Source organism: Microcebus murinus, chromosome 21, assembly GCF_040939455.1.
Source record: "Microcebus murinus isolate Inina chromosome 21, M.murinus_Inina_mat1.0, whole genome shotgun sequence".
In the NCBI taxonomy this organism is placed as follows: Eukaryota; Metazoa; Chordata; class Mammalia; order Primates; family Cheirogaleidae; genus Microcebus; species Microcebus murinus.
This window is the reverse complement of record NC_134124.1, coordinates 34865125-34884299: the sequence shown is the minus strand read 5'-3', so window position 1 is coordinate 34884299 and position 19175 is coordinate 34865125. Positions and strand designations below refer to the sequence as shown.

General features: G+C 51.4%; 1 protein-coding gene across 1 annotated transcript in view; it reads left to right on the top strand.

The window, feature by feature from the left end:
- STK10 (serine/threonine kinase 10) overlaps window positions 1–19175 on the top strand; it is a 127604-nt gene that overhangs the window by 49953 nt on the left and 58476 nt on the right. The window contains exons 3-4 of the mRNA XM_012765489.2: window positions 5040–5088; window positions 10942–11091. Of these exons, the coding sequence (XP_012620943.1) occupies window positions 5040–5088; window positions 10942–11091 (199 nt within the window). The remainder of the gene's footprint in view (window positions 1–5039; window positions 5089–10941; window positions 11092–19175) is intronic.

Below are 19175 nucleotides of genomic sequence, written 5' to 3'. Positions count from 1 at the left end.
ACACACACACACAGCTCTCCGGATAAGGTTCATACTTCAGATCTTCAAATTCTAGTTCCAGTTGACCTTTCCGGCCAGTCTCTTCCCATTCTCTGGAAACGCATGGAACATGTCGCCACCCCGCTCCACACTCTTCTGTGCCACCCCACCTCTGCACTTGCTGTGTGCTGCCTGGAATATGCCTGCTTTTTTCTGCTTGGTAAGTTTGCCCTTCAAAAACCCAGCCTGGATATCGGCCTCCTCCAGGAAGCCCTCCTGGATAGCTCCAGGCTGGGTTAATCACGGCATCCAAAGGCTTCCGGGAGACACAACTGCCCTGTGCCTGCACCGCTGGTCTCTGTGCCTCCTTCTGCTCGTGGTCTTGGGGACGGAAGCTCTCCGATTCACCTGGGTCCCCAGGCCTCGGGCTTGCCACAGACCAGAAGCTCAGATAGTGTTTGTTAATTGAATACTAATTCTATGGCCCCTGCTGTTGCCTAGCAGCGTGGGGTTCTTGGTAGACACTCAGTTGATACTTGCCGATGCCTGGACCGGATCACAAACCTGCTACCCAGATCCTGGAAAACATCTATCCCGAGGCTGGGGGCTGGCCCGCTGGGGCTCATCGCGGGCAGGCGCAGCTGCCCCTCCCCCTTCAGAAGAGCAGGTGTGTCTGGAGCCGTGGGCTGTCTTAGTCTGGTTCTTCCATTTAAAGAAATCATGTTTACTTCTAATGTAAAATTTTATAACACATATTTATTGAATAAAATGTGTAAAATATGTAAAAGTACAAACCACCTGTACTCCTATGGATATCGATGTGTATGTTTCCATTTTCTTTTCTTTTCATTTTTTTGAGAGATAGTCTCACTGTGTTGCCCAGGCTAGAGTGCCGTGGCGTCAGCCTAGCTCACAGCAACCTCAGACTCCTGGGCTCAAGCGATCCTCCTGCCTCAGCCTCCCGAGTAGCTGGGACTACAGGCATGCGCCACTGTGCCTAATTTTTTCTATATATTTTTAGTTGGCAATTAATTTCTTTCTATTTTTAGTAGAGACGGGGTCTCTCTCTTGCTCAAGCTGGTCTTGAACTCCTGACCTTGAGTGATCCACCCGCCTCTGCCTCCCATAGTGCTAGGATTACAGGCGTTAACTTCCTAAAGCTTGAGATGATTGTTTCACTTGTAAGTGTTACTGTTGTCTCAGCCTGCTTTGTGCTTCTGTAACAGAATGCCTGAGCCTGGGTAATTTGTAAATGACAGAAATTTATTTGGCTCACAGTTCTGGAGGCTGGGAAGTGCAGAGTCAAGGGGCCACATCTGGTGGGGGCCTTTCTGCTGCGTCGTCCTGCCGCAGAAGGGAGAAGGGCGAGAGCAGGCCTCAAGCTCTTTCGTAATGGGCACTAACCCGCTCAGGAGGGTGGAGGCCTCGTAACCTAAATACTTCCCATTACTCCTGGCCTCCCCTCCCAGCGCTGTTGTGTTGGAGATTAAGTTTCCAACACGTGCCTTTTGGGAGACACGCTCAACTATTATTAATACTTTACTTATACTTAACTATCGGTTACTGTTTTATTGATTAAACCCCATGTACTTCTGCAAAATCCCTGACATGTTTATAACATAAACTTGGACTTGGAAGTGGACCTGCAGTCCCACTGCCACTAACAAGCTGGAGGTAAGCGTGGTTAGGACCCGTGTACTGAAAGGAACAAGTGGGGCCCAGGAACCGAGCCAAAGCTAAGGAAGCTGACTTAGCTCAGAGCTTCCCAGCAGGCAAAGCAAAAATAAATAAATAAAAAGGGAAGCGCAAGGGGTCACGGAGTGCATGAACTGCAGAAGAGGAAGCAAACCAGATTGTCAGAGGGCATGAGATTTCCTAGCGCCAACCTCCGGAGAGGACGAGTCGTGGGCACCTTGGGTAAGGGTGTTACGTAAGGGACAGTTTCCGAAAAACGCAGGAACCGCCCAGGTTTGGCCACTTCTCATACTGACTCTTAATAACAGCTGATGATGTATTGAGAAATTGTAGCATGTTTTTGTAGGAAGCCTAAGTGACATGATCTAAGTGTGCAATTTTCTGATGATTTCATTTGCTAGATATTCAACAAACACATATTAATTGTATGACTTTTGTGCTGTGCTCTCAGGTTGGGAATCTCCTTAACCATCTCCACGAAGTTGGAGGTGGAGATGATTATGCCATTTTACAGATGAGGAAATAGAGGCTCGGGGAGATTGACTTTTATATAAGGTCATATAGTCAATTAAATGGCACCACCAAGACTTGAACCTAAGTCTACAACCTTTTCCTTTTTGGTGACACTCTGTTAGAGAAGGCAGAAGTGTCTGTCCCTGTTATATATCCACCATGTATCAGGACTGGGTCTTCACAACACCGTCTCATCCAGTCCGTACGGTAAATCCTAGAGGTCCCTAACGTCAGCCCATTTTACAGCGTGGGTTGGCAGTTGAGCTCAGCAGGGGTTCCTAAGCTGGGTTTGCTGTTGGGATTTCTGGAGGTGCACGGGTTCAGTGGAGTTGCACACAAACATTTGTTGCTATTTGCATTTTTCTGGGTGAGAAGAGAGAGGATAGCTTTCATGGAGTCTCAAAAAACAAAACAGAAAAAAAAATGAACAAAATGCCCCTGAGCTCAGGGAGGGAATCACAGCCATAGGCCACATTCCCTGAGCCTCAGCCAAGGCCAGGCACCCGGGCGGCCGGATGAGCTGTCGATCCTGGGAGGGTGAGCGTGTCCCCCCATTTCACAGGTCTCTCAGCTGGTCAGTGGCCTTGCATGGTGACTGAGTTTTGCTTGTTTTCCATCTTCACCTCTTACGGCTTGGTTTTCTTCTAGTTGAATTTTTCTTCCTCTTTTGTGCAGCTGAGAATTACTAAAAGGCAGAGAGATACGCTGTGCTTCGAGAGGTCAGTGCCTGTTTCCAAGTCACCTCTGTTCCCTGACCTCTGGGAACAAGCCTGGTTGGATGGTGGTTGGTTAAAAGAGTGAACAAATGGCCGGGCGCGGTGGCTCACGCCTGTAATCCTAGCACTCTGGGAGGCCGAGGCGGGCGGATTGCTCAAGGTCAGGAGTTCGAAACCAGCCTGAGCAAGAGCAAGACCTCGTCTCTACTATAAATAAAAAAGAAATTAACTGGCCAACTAATATACATAGAAAAAATTAGCCGGGCATGGTGGTGCATGCCTGTAGTCCCAGCTACTCGGAGGCTGAGGCAGGAGGATCACTTGAGCCCAGGAGTTTGAGGTTGCTGTGAGCTAGGCTGACGCCACGGCACTCACTCTAGCCTGGCAACAAAGTGAGACTCTGTCTCAAAAAAAAAAAAGAGTGAACAAATGAATAAACAAACAGATGAATGAATGAGTGGAAGGGAGAAGTACCTCTTCCTTGGTATTTTGGGTCAGCAAGACACGACTATGTCCCTGATGACTTTTATTCAAGGGTGACAGGTCATCGTATCAGTAGAAGTTTTGAGCAAGCTGAGGTCAGGCCCAGTGCTGATGACCCTGCAGAACCAGAGTGGCCAGAGGAGCCCCAGAGGCCGTGTCCTTTGTCCCTGGCGGGCAGTGCGTGTGAGCGGGCGAGTGCCATCTTGCCCGTTCCCTGCAGCTGTCCACTGCGCGCGGCGGGGCTGGCAGGGCCGGACAGTCTTGCTACCCCGGAGCCTGAGGCCTCTTGTGTCCCTGGCCAGGTTAAAGCCCCCTGTTTGACCCGCTGTGGTTTCTTGCACCTCAGCGTGGCTCGTCCCCCAGTGCAGCCCAGTGACGGAGTCCCTAAGAGCAGCAGCGGCCCCAGTTTACAGCTGAGAAAACAGGCGCAGACAGCCGAAGAGACTTGCCCAAGGCCACAGCAGTGAGCGCTGGGCCTAGACCTCAGGCCCAGCCATGGCTAGCTCTGAAGCCATGCATCCTCATGTTTGTATTGCTGGGAAGCTTCTGGAAGGTCAGCCACAAACTGGAGGCCTCACTGAAATGCTGGAGGGAGGGAGGGCCGCTCCTCCCTCCTCTGGCTGGCTCGCGTCCAGCTGGGCCGGGCTGAGGGTGTCCCTCTGGTGGGGGGGAGGGGGGTCTCCGTGACCCCCCACGCACGGGCGGCGCCTCCGCCCCTGCCGGGCTGAGCGGAAGGGACTGCAGCAAGCAGGGCGCAGGGGCGCAGCTGGGAGGTGACTCTGGAGTGTGTCTTGCAGCTCGTAGCACTGTCCCCTTCCCACCCACCTGTGTCCCTCCGCGGAGAACGCATCTTTGCACGGATGAAAAGAGCCTGAAAGAGTGAGCCGGGGAGGGGTCCTGAGTTGGTGCCCACAGCATTTCGTACTCTAATTGTCCCTCCTGTCCCTCCAGTGGGTCCCCTGAGGGCTGGGTCTGCTTTCTCCCAGGGCCTGCTGCGTTAGGGGCGGTAGGTGGATGAGGAGTAGATGAGACGAGTGAATGGCCCAGGGGGTAGGAACGCCGCTTCCAGTCCAGGAACAGCCTGTGCGGTCTCGCTCAGGCCCATCCCCTTTCTGGGCCTCAGTTTCTCCTTTTGAGCTGATCGTCAAGGTCCTGATGTGGTGAGCCAGCAAGGACCTGGGACTGCAGAGGACAGGGCGAGGCAGGAGACGGGTGCCCGGATTCTGCGAGGACTTGGCCGGCCTGTGGGTGGCGGTGGGGGAGGCGACTTTGGAGGCTCTTGGAGCACAGGAGACAGGGCGGCCGACGGGCACCTGCGTGGCCAGCTGGGGGCGGGGGTGCAGGCGTGACTGAAAAGGCTGATTTTGGAAGCTGTAGGTTTCCTTGGCAACTTGGTTTTTCTTTTTCTGAAGAACGAAGCACCCAACAAGTCCTCTGGGCGTCACAGCCTCCGGTGAGGGTTGGGGCTGATGGGGGGCGAGCACCAGGCAGATGGGACAGGCCCCGAGGCCGGCAGAGGAGGGCTGGGGACAGGGGCACCGCGTCCTGGGGCACTGGTGGCCCCTGCCTGGGTGGGGGCCGGGCCCTGGGGGTCTCCCCGCCTCGAGGGCTGGGTGCCCTGCTTGTTTTCACTTTGCCTTGTGTTTTCTGCAGATCATGATCGAGTTCTGTCCCGGGGGAGCTGTGGATGCCATCATGCTGGGTGAGTCCTTGGTCCGGTGCGTTGGGGGAGGGGAGGGCTTGCTGGGAGCCCCAAGTCTGGCTCCCGGACGGCTCAGTCTGGGACTGCGTCCTTCCCACCCCCACCCCCAGCGATTCGCACGGCCTCTGCGAGCACCGCTTAGCTTTGTCCCTTTCAGGGACAGGGTTGGGCTGTGGAGAGGCTTCGGGTTATGCATTGGAAGGCCAGCACTCCCTGTACCAAAGCCGTGTGTCCTCAAACTGGGCACGCGGCCCTCGAGCCTTCCTGACTGGTGTGACGCCGCCTTTGCCCAACCCTGAAGCTCTCTTAGGACGTGAAATGGAGACACGTGAGGGAGGTTCTTTGAAAAGTGGGGAAACCCACCCATTTGGTAAATGCGCAGTAGGGATGTTGTCAGGTCTTGATGCCCTGGGCAAGCGTGAGCAATGACAGCAGCAGCAAAATCTTAGCAGTGACCATCCGTTCGTGAATAGTCACTATATGCCAGAGATCATGGTGGCTGCTTTCACATATATTATCCTCATTCAGTCTTCGTGTGTAAGATGAGAAGGAGGATCTCTGCTTCCTCTTGATTGGACTGACACTCAGAGAGGTTAAGGAGCTCATACAGAGTCACACAGCAGAGCTGGGAACCCAGGTCTGGGCGACCCCACTCCTAATGGCTTCCCCTCCTGTCCCGGGCCCTGCTCCTGCGGCCTGCGGGGCGTGAGTGAGCAGAGGTGGAGGGTTAGGAGCTGGGGAAGTTTGAGTGGCGAGTCTAGGATTCTGGGCTGGCTCAGAAGAGGAGAGGCCTCGGTATAATGTTGTGCCATGGAGCCACTTTTTTATTATGAAGAAGGTGTTTTCCCCGAGTTTATCTCAGGAGGGAGCAGATCCTAATTTCGAAAGACACAGTCCCAAACACTGCGTCACCCTGAATGTTGAAATCCTGAAAGATCAAAATCTCTAAAGTCTAAAATCCTCAAAAGCACAGTCCTGAAAGATCAAAATCCCGAAAATATAATTCTGGAAAAAATTCTTTGTAAGATACGTATTTTAAAAAGGGATTTATTTGAGAAACATAAAAACATGACAGAGCACTTCACAAACCACTTTACACAATGAAATAGGCGATAATAATATACGTGTTTGTGCAAGCAGGAACACTCAGGGAGACAGGTGACAGGTGCACGGGTGGAACAGCTATGAGCAGATGAGCCATTTTCCCAAAGAAATGGGCCAAGGAGGGAAAGGTATAGACATATCGCTGGGGCTGGTCACTGTGTGCCCCCAGCTTTATGGCTGTGATGGTCTGAAATACCATGACAAGCAACCTGAGTCTTTTGATGAGATCAGTCAAAAACTCCGATGGGGCACCACCACGTACGCATTCATTCAAAGAGCTGAGATTGAGAAATTTTATCTTTTATTTATTTTATTTTTTTTTCCAGCATTTTTTTTTATTTCGGCATATTATGGGGGTACAGATTTTAAGGTTTCAATAAATGCCCATTTCCCCCCCTCCCCCCACAAGTCTGAGTCTCCATCATGACCATCCCCCAGATGGTGCACATCTCAAGAAATTTTATCTTTTAGAAATGCAGATATACAAAAAGGACATCTCTTCACTTATTAAGGAAGTTTCAGTGTTTTTATGTAGACCCACAATGATTATACACAAAGTCCACATTGTGGTAGTGGACTTTCATGGACTCACATTTACCAAAAATACATAAAATGAATTAGAACTCTCTATCAAAGTCTCTATAGAATCTATACCTCTAATATTAGAAATGATGCCAAGATGAAATACATAGCATAGGGAATTGTAAAAAATAATGCTGACAATTTAAAATAGTGGAGGAAAAAAACTGAAAAAAGAAAAAGAAAAGAAACCCCCCCCCCCCCAAATTGAAAAGAAACTTTGACATATGCACGAGTGTGTTACAGGCAGGATGTGGGCAGCTGCGCGGAGATAGTTCATAAGAGCTGGCCTGACAGGGTGCAGCTATCCTGTGATTGTGATTTTTGGGATTTTAAACATTAGAGATTTTTGACTCTAGGGATTTTGACCTTTTGGGATTTCAACATTCAGGATAATGGCGTTTGAGCTCGTGTCTTTGGGATGATCCAAGCCCATTTCAATAATGTCTCAAATTTGCAGCATTCTGTCCCCATTTCGAGCTGTAGAAATGCTGGACCGGTGAACCTTCCTTGCAGAGCCCCTTCCCCCTCCTAGAGCCCCCAGGCAGGTGAATGACCGGAGGGAGGAGGACACGGCAGGTGGCAGGTGGCTACTGGCTGTGCCTTTTCTCAGCAGACACTGACTTTGAAGGTCATCATTTTGTGGGTAGAATCCAACAGGATAGAAATGATACTCTTCTGTGAATTGAGACTCCAGGTTATAAGGAGCCAGAATTATTCAGATGGCTTAAGGGGAAAAAAGTTGGGGTGTGGGAGGTGGAATTTATTTGTACAAATAACTGAAAAGGTAAAGGAGGCTGACTGCAGGCACAGCTTACAGTTTAAAAAAGTTGTCATAAGGACTTGGTTTCTTTCTCTAACTCTTGGCCTCACTTTCCTCTGTGTTAGCCCCATTCTCATGCTGATTTTCTGCTCTTGGTGACAAGATGGTTGTGGGAGCTCCAGCCATCTCATCTAAATTTCAGGCAATAGCATGGAAGAAGAGAGGGTAGGACAACCACCTATTCCTGTCCCCACATATACCACTGACTCTTAAAGAGACTTCACAGAAGCCCCACAGGACTCCTCTCTTTACGTCTCACTGGCTATAGCACACGGCACACGGCTGCAATGGAGGCTGGGGAATGTAGTTTTCTAGCTGGGTGGCCATTTGCTCTGATACCGGAAAAGAAGGGGAGAGAGGAAGCCAGCTAGCAGCCTCTGTCTCCCCTGGGAAAGTGCACCAGGTCCTTGTCCTCATTCACAGCCGGGACGTGGCCCCAGACTACCGCTCAGCTAGCCAGCAGACCCTGCGCTGGCTCCCTGTCTCTGTTCTCCTGGTGGCGCTGCCTGCTCCAGCGCAAGTGGCTTTCCCCCTGTGGGTGGCAGCAGTTAGGGAAACATTCTGGAAATCAAGGTGTGAGAAGAGAAGCTGGAGTGGGGACACGTGGCAGGTTCAGAGCCAGGTCCTGCTTGCAGCTTGGGCATTAGTGTCAGGTGTCCAGACGCCTGCCCTGCTGGGAGGAGCCTTCTGCCCTTGGTCCTAGGAAGGCTTACAGGCCTGGGCTTGGGGTCTAGGGGACCTGGGGTCTATCCCGGTTTCCTCTGTTTGGTAGCTGTGGGGCACTGGGCTGGCCCTTTGGGGACATGGGGACAGTATCCACACGGCATGTCACCATGTGGCCCTTCCAGTTGAAGCCCCAGTGCCTGTCTGATTGGAATGGACATGCCTGGACATGCCTTGCCAGCCGTTAGGCATTTTGGCTCTTGCCCCACTTACAGGGGAAGCGGCGAGGGGCTGGGATTAGGTTGTGGTGTTAAAGGGGGCTTAGTCTCATCTGCAGGGTTGTAGTGTGTTAGGCAGGAGAAGGTGTTCATGTGTTGCTGTGTAATTCAAAACTATTCTTAAAAATGTGCTGGACTCAAAGGCTAGATACTACATGATCCCAATTATATGACATTCTAGAAAAAGGCAAGACTATAGGGAGAGAAATCAAATTACTGATTACTGAGGGACTGGAGAGGGAGGAAGAGTAATCTACAAAGAGCACAGGAGAATTTGGGGGGAATTGGGGGGGATCTGCGTGACTGTATATGTTTGTCAAAAGTCATAGAACTCACCTAAAGAAAAGTGAATTTTACCCGCTATAAATTATACCATAATAAACCTGACTTTTAAAAATATATCATACCCATGTCAGTGGATTATTGTAAAAGTTAAATAATGTACCAAGTGCTTAGCCTTGTACCTGGTGCATTATCAGGGCTTTAAAAATGGTGATGATTAGATCATAATTATCTGCATCCTGTTTCATTTATATCAGTAAATTAGATATGAACAAGACACATTTTTGCCATTTAAAAAAAATTGCTGCTGACATTGCAGCCTTGGACTCTCAGAAGCAGCATAGCAATGATCTCCTTTTATTGCCTGTTTTCCACACTGAGAACTGAGCATGCTCTGTCGATGGAGCCCTGCCAACAGCAATTGTAATCAACCCGTTTTACAAACTGGGAAATACAGGTCCAGAGAACTTGAGCAACTTGCCAGAAACTACACAGCTTGTGAGAGGCAGTGCCGGGCACGGGCCCAGCCTGTGTGCTCCTAAAGCCCACGCCAGCTCTGAGCCTGGCCCCGGCTGGGGACAGAGGTGAAGGATGAGGACACAAGGAGGGGACAAGCAGCCTGCGGACCCCAGAGGGCTCTGCTCCGGGCCTGGCTTCCCAGGGCAGTGTGGTTGGCACCTGCAGCCCTGGTCGGCGTGTCTGTTTTTACCATTCCCGAGGGACCTGGGAGGAGAGTTGAGCCTTGTGGGTTCCTGGCCAGGCGCCCGGGTGAGGCAGACATGGCAGTGGGAGGCCTCAGAGCAGAACCCTGTGACCAGCTGTGGGGCCTACGGCCTGAGAACGGGGCGGGCCTGGGGAGCTGGCACTCCTGGGCACAGAGGTCTTGGGTAGCGACATAACTCAAGTCATCAGGACGGTGACTTGGGACGCAGAGCACAGGATGTCATCCTGGAAGCTTCTCCCTCCCTCCCTCCCTCCCTCCCGCCGCCTCCAGTCCGTCCCACATCCTCCCTCCCAGAGCATTGAGTCGAGCATCCTCCTCCTCCCTGCCCTGGCCCCGTCCGGCCGCGAGGCTGCCGTGATGACTCCCAGCTGTGCCCTTCCTCTGTCTCTGCCCCGCTCAGAACCCCGCAGCCCGCCGCTGTGTTTCAGATAAAACGCGGCCTGCACAGCGTGGCCCACAAGGCCCTGCAGAGTCGGGGGCTGCTGACCTCTGACCTCAACTCGCTTTCCCCTCCTCTGTCGCCTCTTCTGTCCCCTCCCGCCACACAGCGGTCCTTGGCACATGCTGCTCCCTTTTCCTGGAATGTTCTTCCCGTTCCCGCCTGCTCAGGCCTGCTCGTCCCTGGAACCTCAGAGAAGAAGTGTCCACGGTTACGTGTGTGGGGGGGGTGTCTCGCCCTGGCTAGCACACAAATGGCTCTTGGTGACCGGCCTCGCCAGCCCTCTCCCTTCCACGTCCCCTGGTACCACCACTGGCAGCCGGCGGACGTTTCCTTTAACACCAGCCCGTGTCAGCCGTGGCTTCTGCTGCTTCCTCGGCCTGGCGTGCCCTTGCCACACCTGCTCCCCCAAATCCCAGTTCTTCCTTCGGGGCACAGCACTAATGTCCTTTCCTCAGGGCAGCCTCCCTGTTCCCTGCCCAGCCTGACCTCCCACATGCCTACACCCCACCCTGTCCCAGCCATCGCTCACCGCTTCGTGTCCCTCTCTGCGTCCCTGCACCGAGCACGGAGCTGTTGCGTGACAAGCGCCCTCGCGGTGTCCACTGACACGAGGGTCTCTGCGTCTCAGCCTGGTTGTGTTTAGGAACCTGAGCTCTGTAGCCAGACTCTCTGGTTTGAATCTCAGATCTCTGACTTCTCACCTGCACGACCTCGAGCAAATGACCTAACCTCTCCAAGCCTCAGTTTCCTAGTCTGTAAAATGGGGACAAGAATTGTGCCTGCCCCGAGGGATTGTTAGGACAAAATGGGTCAATACGTGTAAAGTGCTTAGAAGTGAACCCAGTACACAGCGAGGGCTTCATAGTCTTGGTGGCTGTTGTGTTTCTCGTAACTGGCGTGGGCCGGACATTGCCCGCGGTGAGTGCTTGCTGAGCTGACAGCAGTTCTCTGTTTCCAGAGCTGGACAGAGGCCTCACGGAGCCCCAGATTCAGGTCATTTGCCGCCAGATGCTCGAAGCCCTCAACTTCCTGCACAGCAAGAAGATTATCCACCGCGACCTGAAAGCCGGCAACGTGCTGATGACCCTGGAGGGAGACATCAGGCTGGGTAAGGGGCCCTGGGGGTGGGGTGGGGAGCCACGCAGCGGCCACTTGGGGAGCCGGCCTGGCCTCTGCCGGCGGGAGGGAGCTTAGGCCTGGTGGGGAGGGGGGGTCCTCACTCCCTCGACCTCTGGGCATGTCACCAGTTCTGCCCTCTTGCTCTCGCTTCTTTCTAATCAAGAAAATTGAGTGAGAGCGATGGGTGGAGGGTGCCCTTGCACCTGCTCCCGGATGGAAAACGGCAGTGCACCAGACATGTGTGAATTTCTTTTTTTTAAGTTGTTCCTCTTTTTTTGTATTTTTAATGTTTTTTTAACCAAAATAACACATACCTGCGTCTCCTGCTCCCATTCCTCCCTTCGCCATCCAACTCTAGGGACAAGCACTTTGAACGCTTCTTTGTTCACTTCTGCATTGCTAAATGATATGCCCATAATGATGTTTTTAAAAGTAGTGGGTTTTTAGCTGGGCGTGGTGGCACTGGCCTCCAGTCCCAGCTACTGGGGAGGCTGAGGCAGGAGGATCACTGGAGCCCAGGAGTTTGAGGCTGCAGTGAGCTGTGATGATGCCACTGCACTCCAGCCTGGGCGACAGAGTGAGACACTGTTTAAAAAAAAAATGAGTGGTTTTTATTGTTTGATGAAAAAAATGTGCTTTATTATACGAAGTCTATGTAGTACATGAAGGTTTAAAGGAAAAAGCTAGAAAGGCTCTTCACAGAAATGTGCACCAAACGCTGCCCAGGTTGTCATCCAGACGCCGGGCAGTGGGTAGGGAGTCAGAGAGAGACGGTAACAGTGGAGAGGTGTCAGAGTCGTACTCTCTTTCTTGTTTCTTTGGCTACATTCAACTCCACTTTCTATTCATATCTTTCTCTGCCCGTTAAATAATTCATTCATCTTCCCCCACAACCCTGTCCTTCCACCATAGAAGTGTCACTATTTATAGTTCCTCTGATGGCTACTGTGGTATCTTTAAGGAACTTTAAATTGTGTCCCTGAGAAACGGCACCACTGTTGAGCCCCTGTGCCTGAGAACGGCAGGGAGAGTCAGGATGGGGGTGGGGGGCAGAGAGGGGCGCAGAGCATGGCGGACAGGGCCGAGGGCTGGGCGTACAGGGGGGCGGGAGGTGTGCCCCCACCTGGGCCTGAGATCGGGCACGAGAAGAGGCTGTGTGAGCCAAGTCTGAGCTGTGCAGTAAGACGGTGTTTGCCGGACAGACAGGGTTGGACAGGGCGGTCTGGAAAGAAGGGGACTTGTGGGCAGAGACATGGAGGTGAGGAACAGCAGGGGATTTGGGGGAGAACAATACTAAAAATATAACACACGCCTACCGAGTTTATGAGGCACCCACTAGGTGCCAGGCATTAGGCAAGGCACTTTCTATATATCATCTCATTTAGTCAACATGCCAGGGGTAGGGGCTGTACCCATTTTACAGGTGAGGACATGGAGGCCCAATGTGTGGGGAGATGCCCCAGAACCTACCATGAGGGAGGCGGAGAGCAGGGTCTGGGCTCGAGAGCGGCCTGAGGACGGCCCCCTCCAGGGCTAGAGGGAGGGGCGGGGAGGGCTGGGGCAGGGGGTATCCAGGGCAGAAGAGAGACACATGTGCTCTGGGAAAATCAAGGGAAACGTTCATCCCGGCCTTCGAGAACGTGTCAGGTGGAGGAGACAGAACACAGAGGAGCTGGGCGAGGACCAGACTGAGGGCTGGTCAGAGCAGGGGGGCCGGGGCCGGGCCGGCATCTGTGGGCCGTGTGCCCGGCGGATTCTCATTTCGCAGCCTGCACTCCCCCGCCCCGGACACCCTAAACCTGCAGGGCGCCGACACGCTCGGCCGACTGCAGGATCCCACTCAGAACCAGCAGGCGGGGCACGGAGCAGGTGGTGCATCAGGTTTCCAGATGACTTGGCGTGTCCAGGTGAGAAAACCAGGAAGGCAATTAAGGAGGACGCAAGGTTGAGGAGGGAGAGCTGCGTGTGTGAGCATTCGCACGGTTCCCGCCGGCCCTCGGAGCCGCCGTGTGAACGCCCACCGAGGCCTGTGCTGGTTCGGGAAATTCTCTCCGCTGGGGCTCTGAATCTGCAGCCGGACATGCAGTGGAGAAGGCCTGGGCGTCTGGGTGTCATCTGTCTGTCTCTTCTTTTTTTTTGAGACAGTCTCGCTCTGTTGCCCCAGCTAGAGTGAGTGCCGTGGCGTCAGCCTAGCTCACAGCAACCTCAAACTCCTGGGCTCAAGGGATCCTCCTGCTTCAGCCTCCCAAGTAGCTGGGACTACAGGCATGCGCCACCATGCCTGGCTAATTTTTTCTATATATATTTTTTGTTGGCCAATTAATTTCTTTCTATTTATAGTAGAGACGGGGTCTTGCTCTTGCTTATGCTGGTTTCGAACTCCTGACTCGAGCAATCCGCCCGCCTCGGCCTCCCAGAGTGCTAGGACTACAGGCGTGAGCCACCGCACCCGGCCTTGTCTGTCTCTTCTTATCTTCCTGGGTCCCTCTTGAGCCCCTGGATCCCTGACCCCCAGTGTCCTTATGCAGCTCAGGGGTGACAGCAGACCTTTGCCCCAAGCAACAGTGTCACTGCATTGGAGACAGTGTCCCTGCTTCCCAGTGGGGTGGGGATGGAGTGGCGAGCTCAGCCGAGTGCCACCTCCTGACACAGACAAGCCTGGTTCAAATCCTGCCTTCGCCACTTCCGCCGTATGGTCTGGAGAGATCTTACATCTTAGCTCCTTCAGCCGTGGGATGACGCTAGGACCTCCCCACAGGGTTACTGTGACAAGAGGGGTGACACATACAAAGTACAGTCACATGGAGGCAGGTGCTCACGGTCACATCCCTCTTTGGTGCTGAGCATTTTGCTTCGTCCTTGTGTTAAATATTTACTTCTGTCTGGGATGTCAAACTTCATTTGATAGTTGCCCAGGACAGCGCCAGTTCCGGTCTGGGTGGGTCGGAGCGAGTCTGGCTTGGCGGGTGGGGCCTGTTTGTGCAGAGAGAGGAGGAGACAGTTGGGCTATGAAGTGTGGTGTGGACTTTGAAGTCTGAATTCCTGTGTTCTTGTCCTGGATCTGCGACTTGGCACTGGGCGACCTTGGACAAGTTACTTAGTGTTTTTGAGACTCGGTTTCTCGCTCTCGGAGTGCAATAATAGCTCCTGCCTCATGGACTTGGTGTGATGACTTACTGGGACAGTGCACGCACAGCATCTGGTAGGTGCCCACATCCTAGATTCCAGCCAGTGTTACATTTCTCTCCTGGCCAAGGAATGTCTCAGAGCAGCTGCTGCAAGACAGAGTGTTCCCCATTCTCCAGAGAACCTGTATTCCTCTTCCAGGTGCTTCTCGAAGACGGGAGGTGAATTTCACAACTTTTGGGGTCTTTCAAGTTGCAGGCAGAGGTCTCAACTGGCCTAAAATTCAAAGTCCCCAGCATAACCTTGGAACACAGTGGGTGCTCAGTCAGCAGTCACTTCCAGCATTTTCATCCTCCCCTAGTCTGTGGTCACTTCAGGGTCTCTAACTCCAAAAGGCCCCTGATGGTTAGGCAGCCTGGCAGGTGGGCCAGGCAGGAGCCCACCCCTCACCCCAGTCCAGCCTTTCTGTTTCCTGCTGCCAGCAGGCTGGGGTCTTGGTTCTTTCACTATAGCTACTGTGCTATCTTAACTCATTTAATCCTTGAAGGAGGCTTTGGGACCTAGAGGGACTAATTCACTTACCCAAGGTCACACAGCTAGTAAGGGGAGCGAATGGTGTTCAAAGCAAGGCATCTGGCTCCAGAGCCCGTGTGCTTAACCACTATCCTCTTTTGGACTTTTTGGTCGCACGTGATGAAAACCCGCCTCCTATGACTGAAGGCAGTCGGGAGAATGTGTATGTCATGGAACCAAATTGGCGAGGAGATATGGCTGGGCCTCATGGTCAGCTGGAGCCTGGAACATAAATGCTGTCGCGACTGTCTCTGGCCCCTGCGTTTCTGTGTACGCGGGATAGGTTCTCAGACCAGCCTTCTCCATGAAGCTTCTGGCAAGATCTAGTTTTACATTTCCTAGTATCACCCCCTGCAGGTTGAACCCAAACTCACCATTTGAGGTCTCAGTGTCAATAATCCCAGTGAAGGGCTCTGATTGGCCTAGCTTGGCTCAGGTGGTGATCCCTGGACCAATCAGTGAGGCCTAGGGAGAATGGCTTCTCCCATAGGCCCAGCTTGTAGTCAGTCTCTCTGGTGAGGGTGAGTCAGGTGACAGTATGGAAGTCCCGCCCCCCCTGCCTCCCATGGAATGGTGTGGCTGTCTGGGAAGGTGGTTTTGCAGAGGCAGAGAGGATTTGGACTGGAAAACACATTGTTGTTCACCTGGACGGGCAGAGCCTGGAGAATCACATAGTCCCGGCTAAGGGAAATGAATGGGGCAGGAGTGTTGATGTATTTGTGACTGAGGTTGGGGGACAGTGTCAGAAAAAGGCCGTGTGACATGGGGAGAAGAGAGAGTCATTGAGGGCAGTTGGGGTAGGAAGCCAAAGGTGGAGGTGGGTAACGAATGGGAAGACAAAGTGTTAAGTTTGTCATGTTAAGTGGTCACACGTATTTAGTTGCCTAAGAAACAAAAGAAAACAAAAACAGAAACTGTACCATGGTAGAGCACTTCTTCCGGTCTGACATTCATCCGCTAGATAATATGATCCCCACTCAATAGACAGGGAAACTGAGGCTCAGAGAAATGAAGCAATTTGTCTGTGATCATGCTGGAGTCTTCTTTACTTCCCTGCCAGGTACTGTTTCCATGACCTCCTGGGAGGGCAGGTCATACCTGGAATTAGGAGACGCTTCCCTCCTCATGAGCTCAGGTGTGCCGCTGGCCTCCGAGATGCAGAGGAAGGAGACCCTGGGATCCCAGGGCCAGGGTGGGAGCCGCTGCTTTCTCCTGTCCCAACATCTCTCTAGGCTTTGCTTCCCTGCCGGAACCTTGAGGGGCCTGGCCAGTGTTTGTCCATGTGGGGTCCTGGCATTTTGGGTGGGACAGTTTTCATGTGCAGGAGGTGCAGTGTCCCCGGGCTCCCTCACTAAATGGCAGGAGCACTCGGGTTCTTGTGATGACCACGTGCCCATACCCCCCCTTCATACACTGCCTGGGGGGTCGTGGCACCACCCCTACTCGAGGACCACCTGGAAGGCCTTTCAGACTTGGATTAGAGGGTAAGCCTGCCCAGGCTGGACTGTGGACTGGCGCGGCAGGGGGTGGGGGGTCCAGGACAGGAGGAGGGAGCAGAGCTGCAGGTCGGCAGTGGTTCAGCTTTAATTGGCCTGGTATTGGCTGGGACAAGGCTCCTCGAGCCTTGGATTCTTGGATTCTTGGAGCCTTGGATTCTTTTGGACTGTCCCCTACAGTCGAGGGGACAGATGAGAGATTCTCTTGTAAATTTTCATACATTCTATGTTCACTGCTTCCGTGTGTGTGTGCATATGTGTAATAGGTAATGCATTTTATATTGTGTATGTAGTTTTTTTCTAAAGGTATTATATGAAATTTATACATGCATAGAAAGATATATACAAAGATATTCATTGTAACAATATTGGTAAGAGCAAGAAATCAGAAATGATCCAAGTATATGTATTCCAGTAGAGGATTAAATAAGTTATGGTGTTGTCATCCAATGGAATCTTTTTCAGCTATTGAAATTTTTTGTTTGTTTGTTTTTGTTTTTGTTTTTTTTTTTTGAGACAGAGTCTCACTCTGTTGCCCGGGCTAGAGTGCCGTGGCATCAGCCTAGCTCATAGCAACCTCAAACTCCTGGGCTTAAGCGATCCTTCTGCCTCAGCCTCCTGAGTAGCTGGGACTACAGGCATGTGCCACCATGCCTGGCTAATTTTTTCTATATATTTTTAGTTGGCCAATTAATTTGTTTCTCTTTTTAGTAGAGACGGGATCTCGCTCTTGTTCAGGCTGGTTTCGATCTCCTGACCTTGAGCAATCCTCCCGCCTCGAGGCCTCCCCAGAGTGCTAGGATTACAGGCGTGAGCTACTGCACCGGCCAGCTATTGAAAATTAAGTTGTAAAAAATGTGTAATCTCTTGTAAAGATGTCTAATACATACTGTGAAGGGGAAAAACAACTTGCAAGATAGTATATTTAATCTAATTATATTTTTTAAAATAGCAAATACCTAAAAACTGTACTATAGAATTTTTGTATATATTTAGATATAATTTATATATATAAAAATAAGAAAATCTAGAGCTATATACAAGCAAACTCATAAATATTTATCCCAGCCAGGCATGGTGGCTCACGCCTGTAATCCTAGCACTCTGGGAGGCTGAGGTGGGAGGATCGCTTGAACTCAGGAGTTCAAAACCAGCCTGAGCAAGAGTGAGATCCAGGCCGGGCGCGGTGGCTCACGCCTGTAATCCTAGCACTCTGGGAGGCCGAGGCGGGCGGATTGCTCAAGGTCAGGAGTTCAAAACCAACCTGAGCGAGACCCCGTCTCTACCATAAAAATAGAAAGAAATTAATTGGCCAACTAATATATATATATATATAAAAATCAGCCGGGCATGGTAGCTTGTGCCTGTAGTCCCAGCTACTCGGGAGGCTGAGGCAGGAGGATCACTTGAGCCCAGGAGTTTGAGGTTGCTGTGAGCTAGGCTGACGCCACGGCACTCACTCTAGCCTAGGCAAGAAAGCGAGACTCTGTCTCAAAAAAAAAAAAAAAATTAAAAAAAAAAAAAAAAGAGTGAGATCCTATCTCTACTAAAAATAGAAAAAGCAACTCGGGAGGCTGAGGCAGGAGGATTGCTTGAGCTCAGAAGTTTGAGGTTGCTATGAGCAAGGCTGACACCACTGCACTCTAGCCCAGGTGACAGAGCGAGACTCTGCCTCAAAAAAATAAAATACAAAATACAATAAAATAAAAGTGGCCGGGCGCGGTGGCTCATGCCTATAGTCCTAGCTTTCTGGGAGGCCGAGGCGGGTGGATAGCTGCAGCTCAGGGTTTCAACACCAATCTGGGCACAGTGAGACCCTGTCTCTATTAAAAAATAAATTAAAATAAAAAATACAATACAATAAAATAAGTATTTATCTCTCTGTCACGATTATAGAGACTTTTTAATCTGTAAATGTTTGAGTCTTTTTTTTTAATAATTTTTTTACATTTTTCTTTTCTATTTTGCCTGTCTCTGCTGGCAGGAATCTGATGTTTGAGTCTTTAATAAGCAACAGTGCTTTAGTAATCAAAACAAAATGATATACACACAAACACCCAAGTGAGTAGATAAATAGTCCTATAGACAATTTGGAATGATAAGACCCACAGAGAGCAGGAAAGTCACTCCTAATCTGCCAGAATGCACCGCCGCTCACTGTGGGCTTCTTCAGCCTCTTTCTGCACACAGAAAAGTAGGGTCAGCTGTTGGGAAAGAGCACCACGGGTGACCTTCTGCAAAGTACCTGTTTCTCTTAACTTCAGCTTCCTCTTCTGTAAAGTGGGGGTAATAATTTGCCCTAAAGGGTCATAGATGTAAACGATACGCACGGGAATAAATACGCAGTGGTATGCTTGTCTCTGTGCACGGTGCCGTCCACCTGGTAAGTTCTCAGTAAATGTCAGTGTTTATAAGATAAACACGTACTTTTTAAAAACCTGAGATGATCATATATTAATATATTCCATTCTCTAGTCTGCCTTTTAAAATTGAATAATATTAGCCTGTTCTCCCATGTCCTTAAATATTTCTCAGAAACATGACTATTTGATGTTTTTCTTGTATTGCATCACATGCACAAATCAGAATTTACCTGTGACAGCCCTAAATGGGATATTTAGGTTCCTCACGAGTTTTCTCATGAGGTTGATCACACTCTTCTCGGCCGGATAGCGCAGTGAGGAGTGTGCTCGTGGCGGGTCTTTGAGTCTCCTTCTGTGATCAGACCTTGAAGAGGAATTCTCAGAAGCAGAGTTGCCAGATGGGTGCAGCCCATCAGCTGTTTGTTCAGCCCTGGGTCTGTGCACCCTCCACACCGCCACCCCGGACATTTGACACCCCTGCAGCGTCCCCACATCCTGGCCCCCCCACTGGCTTT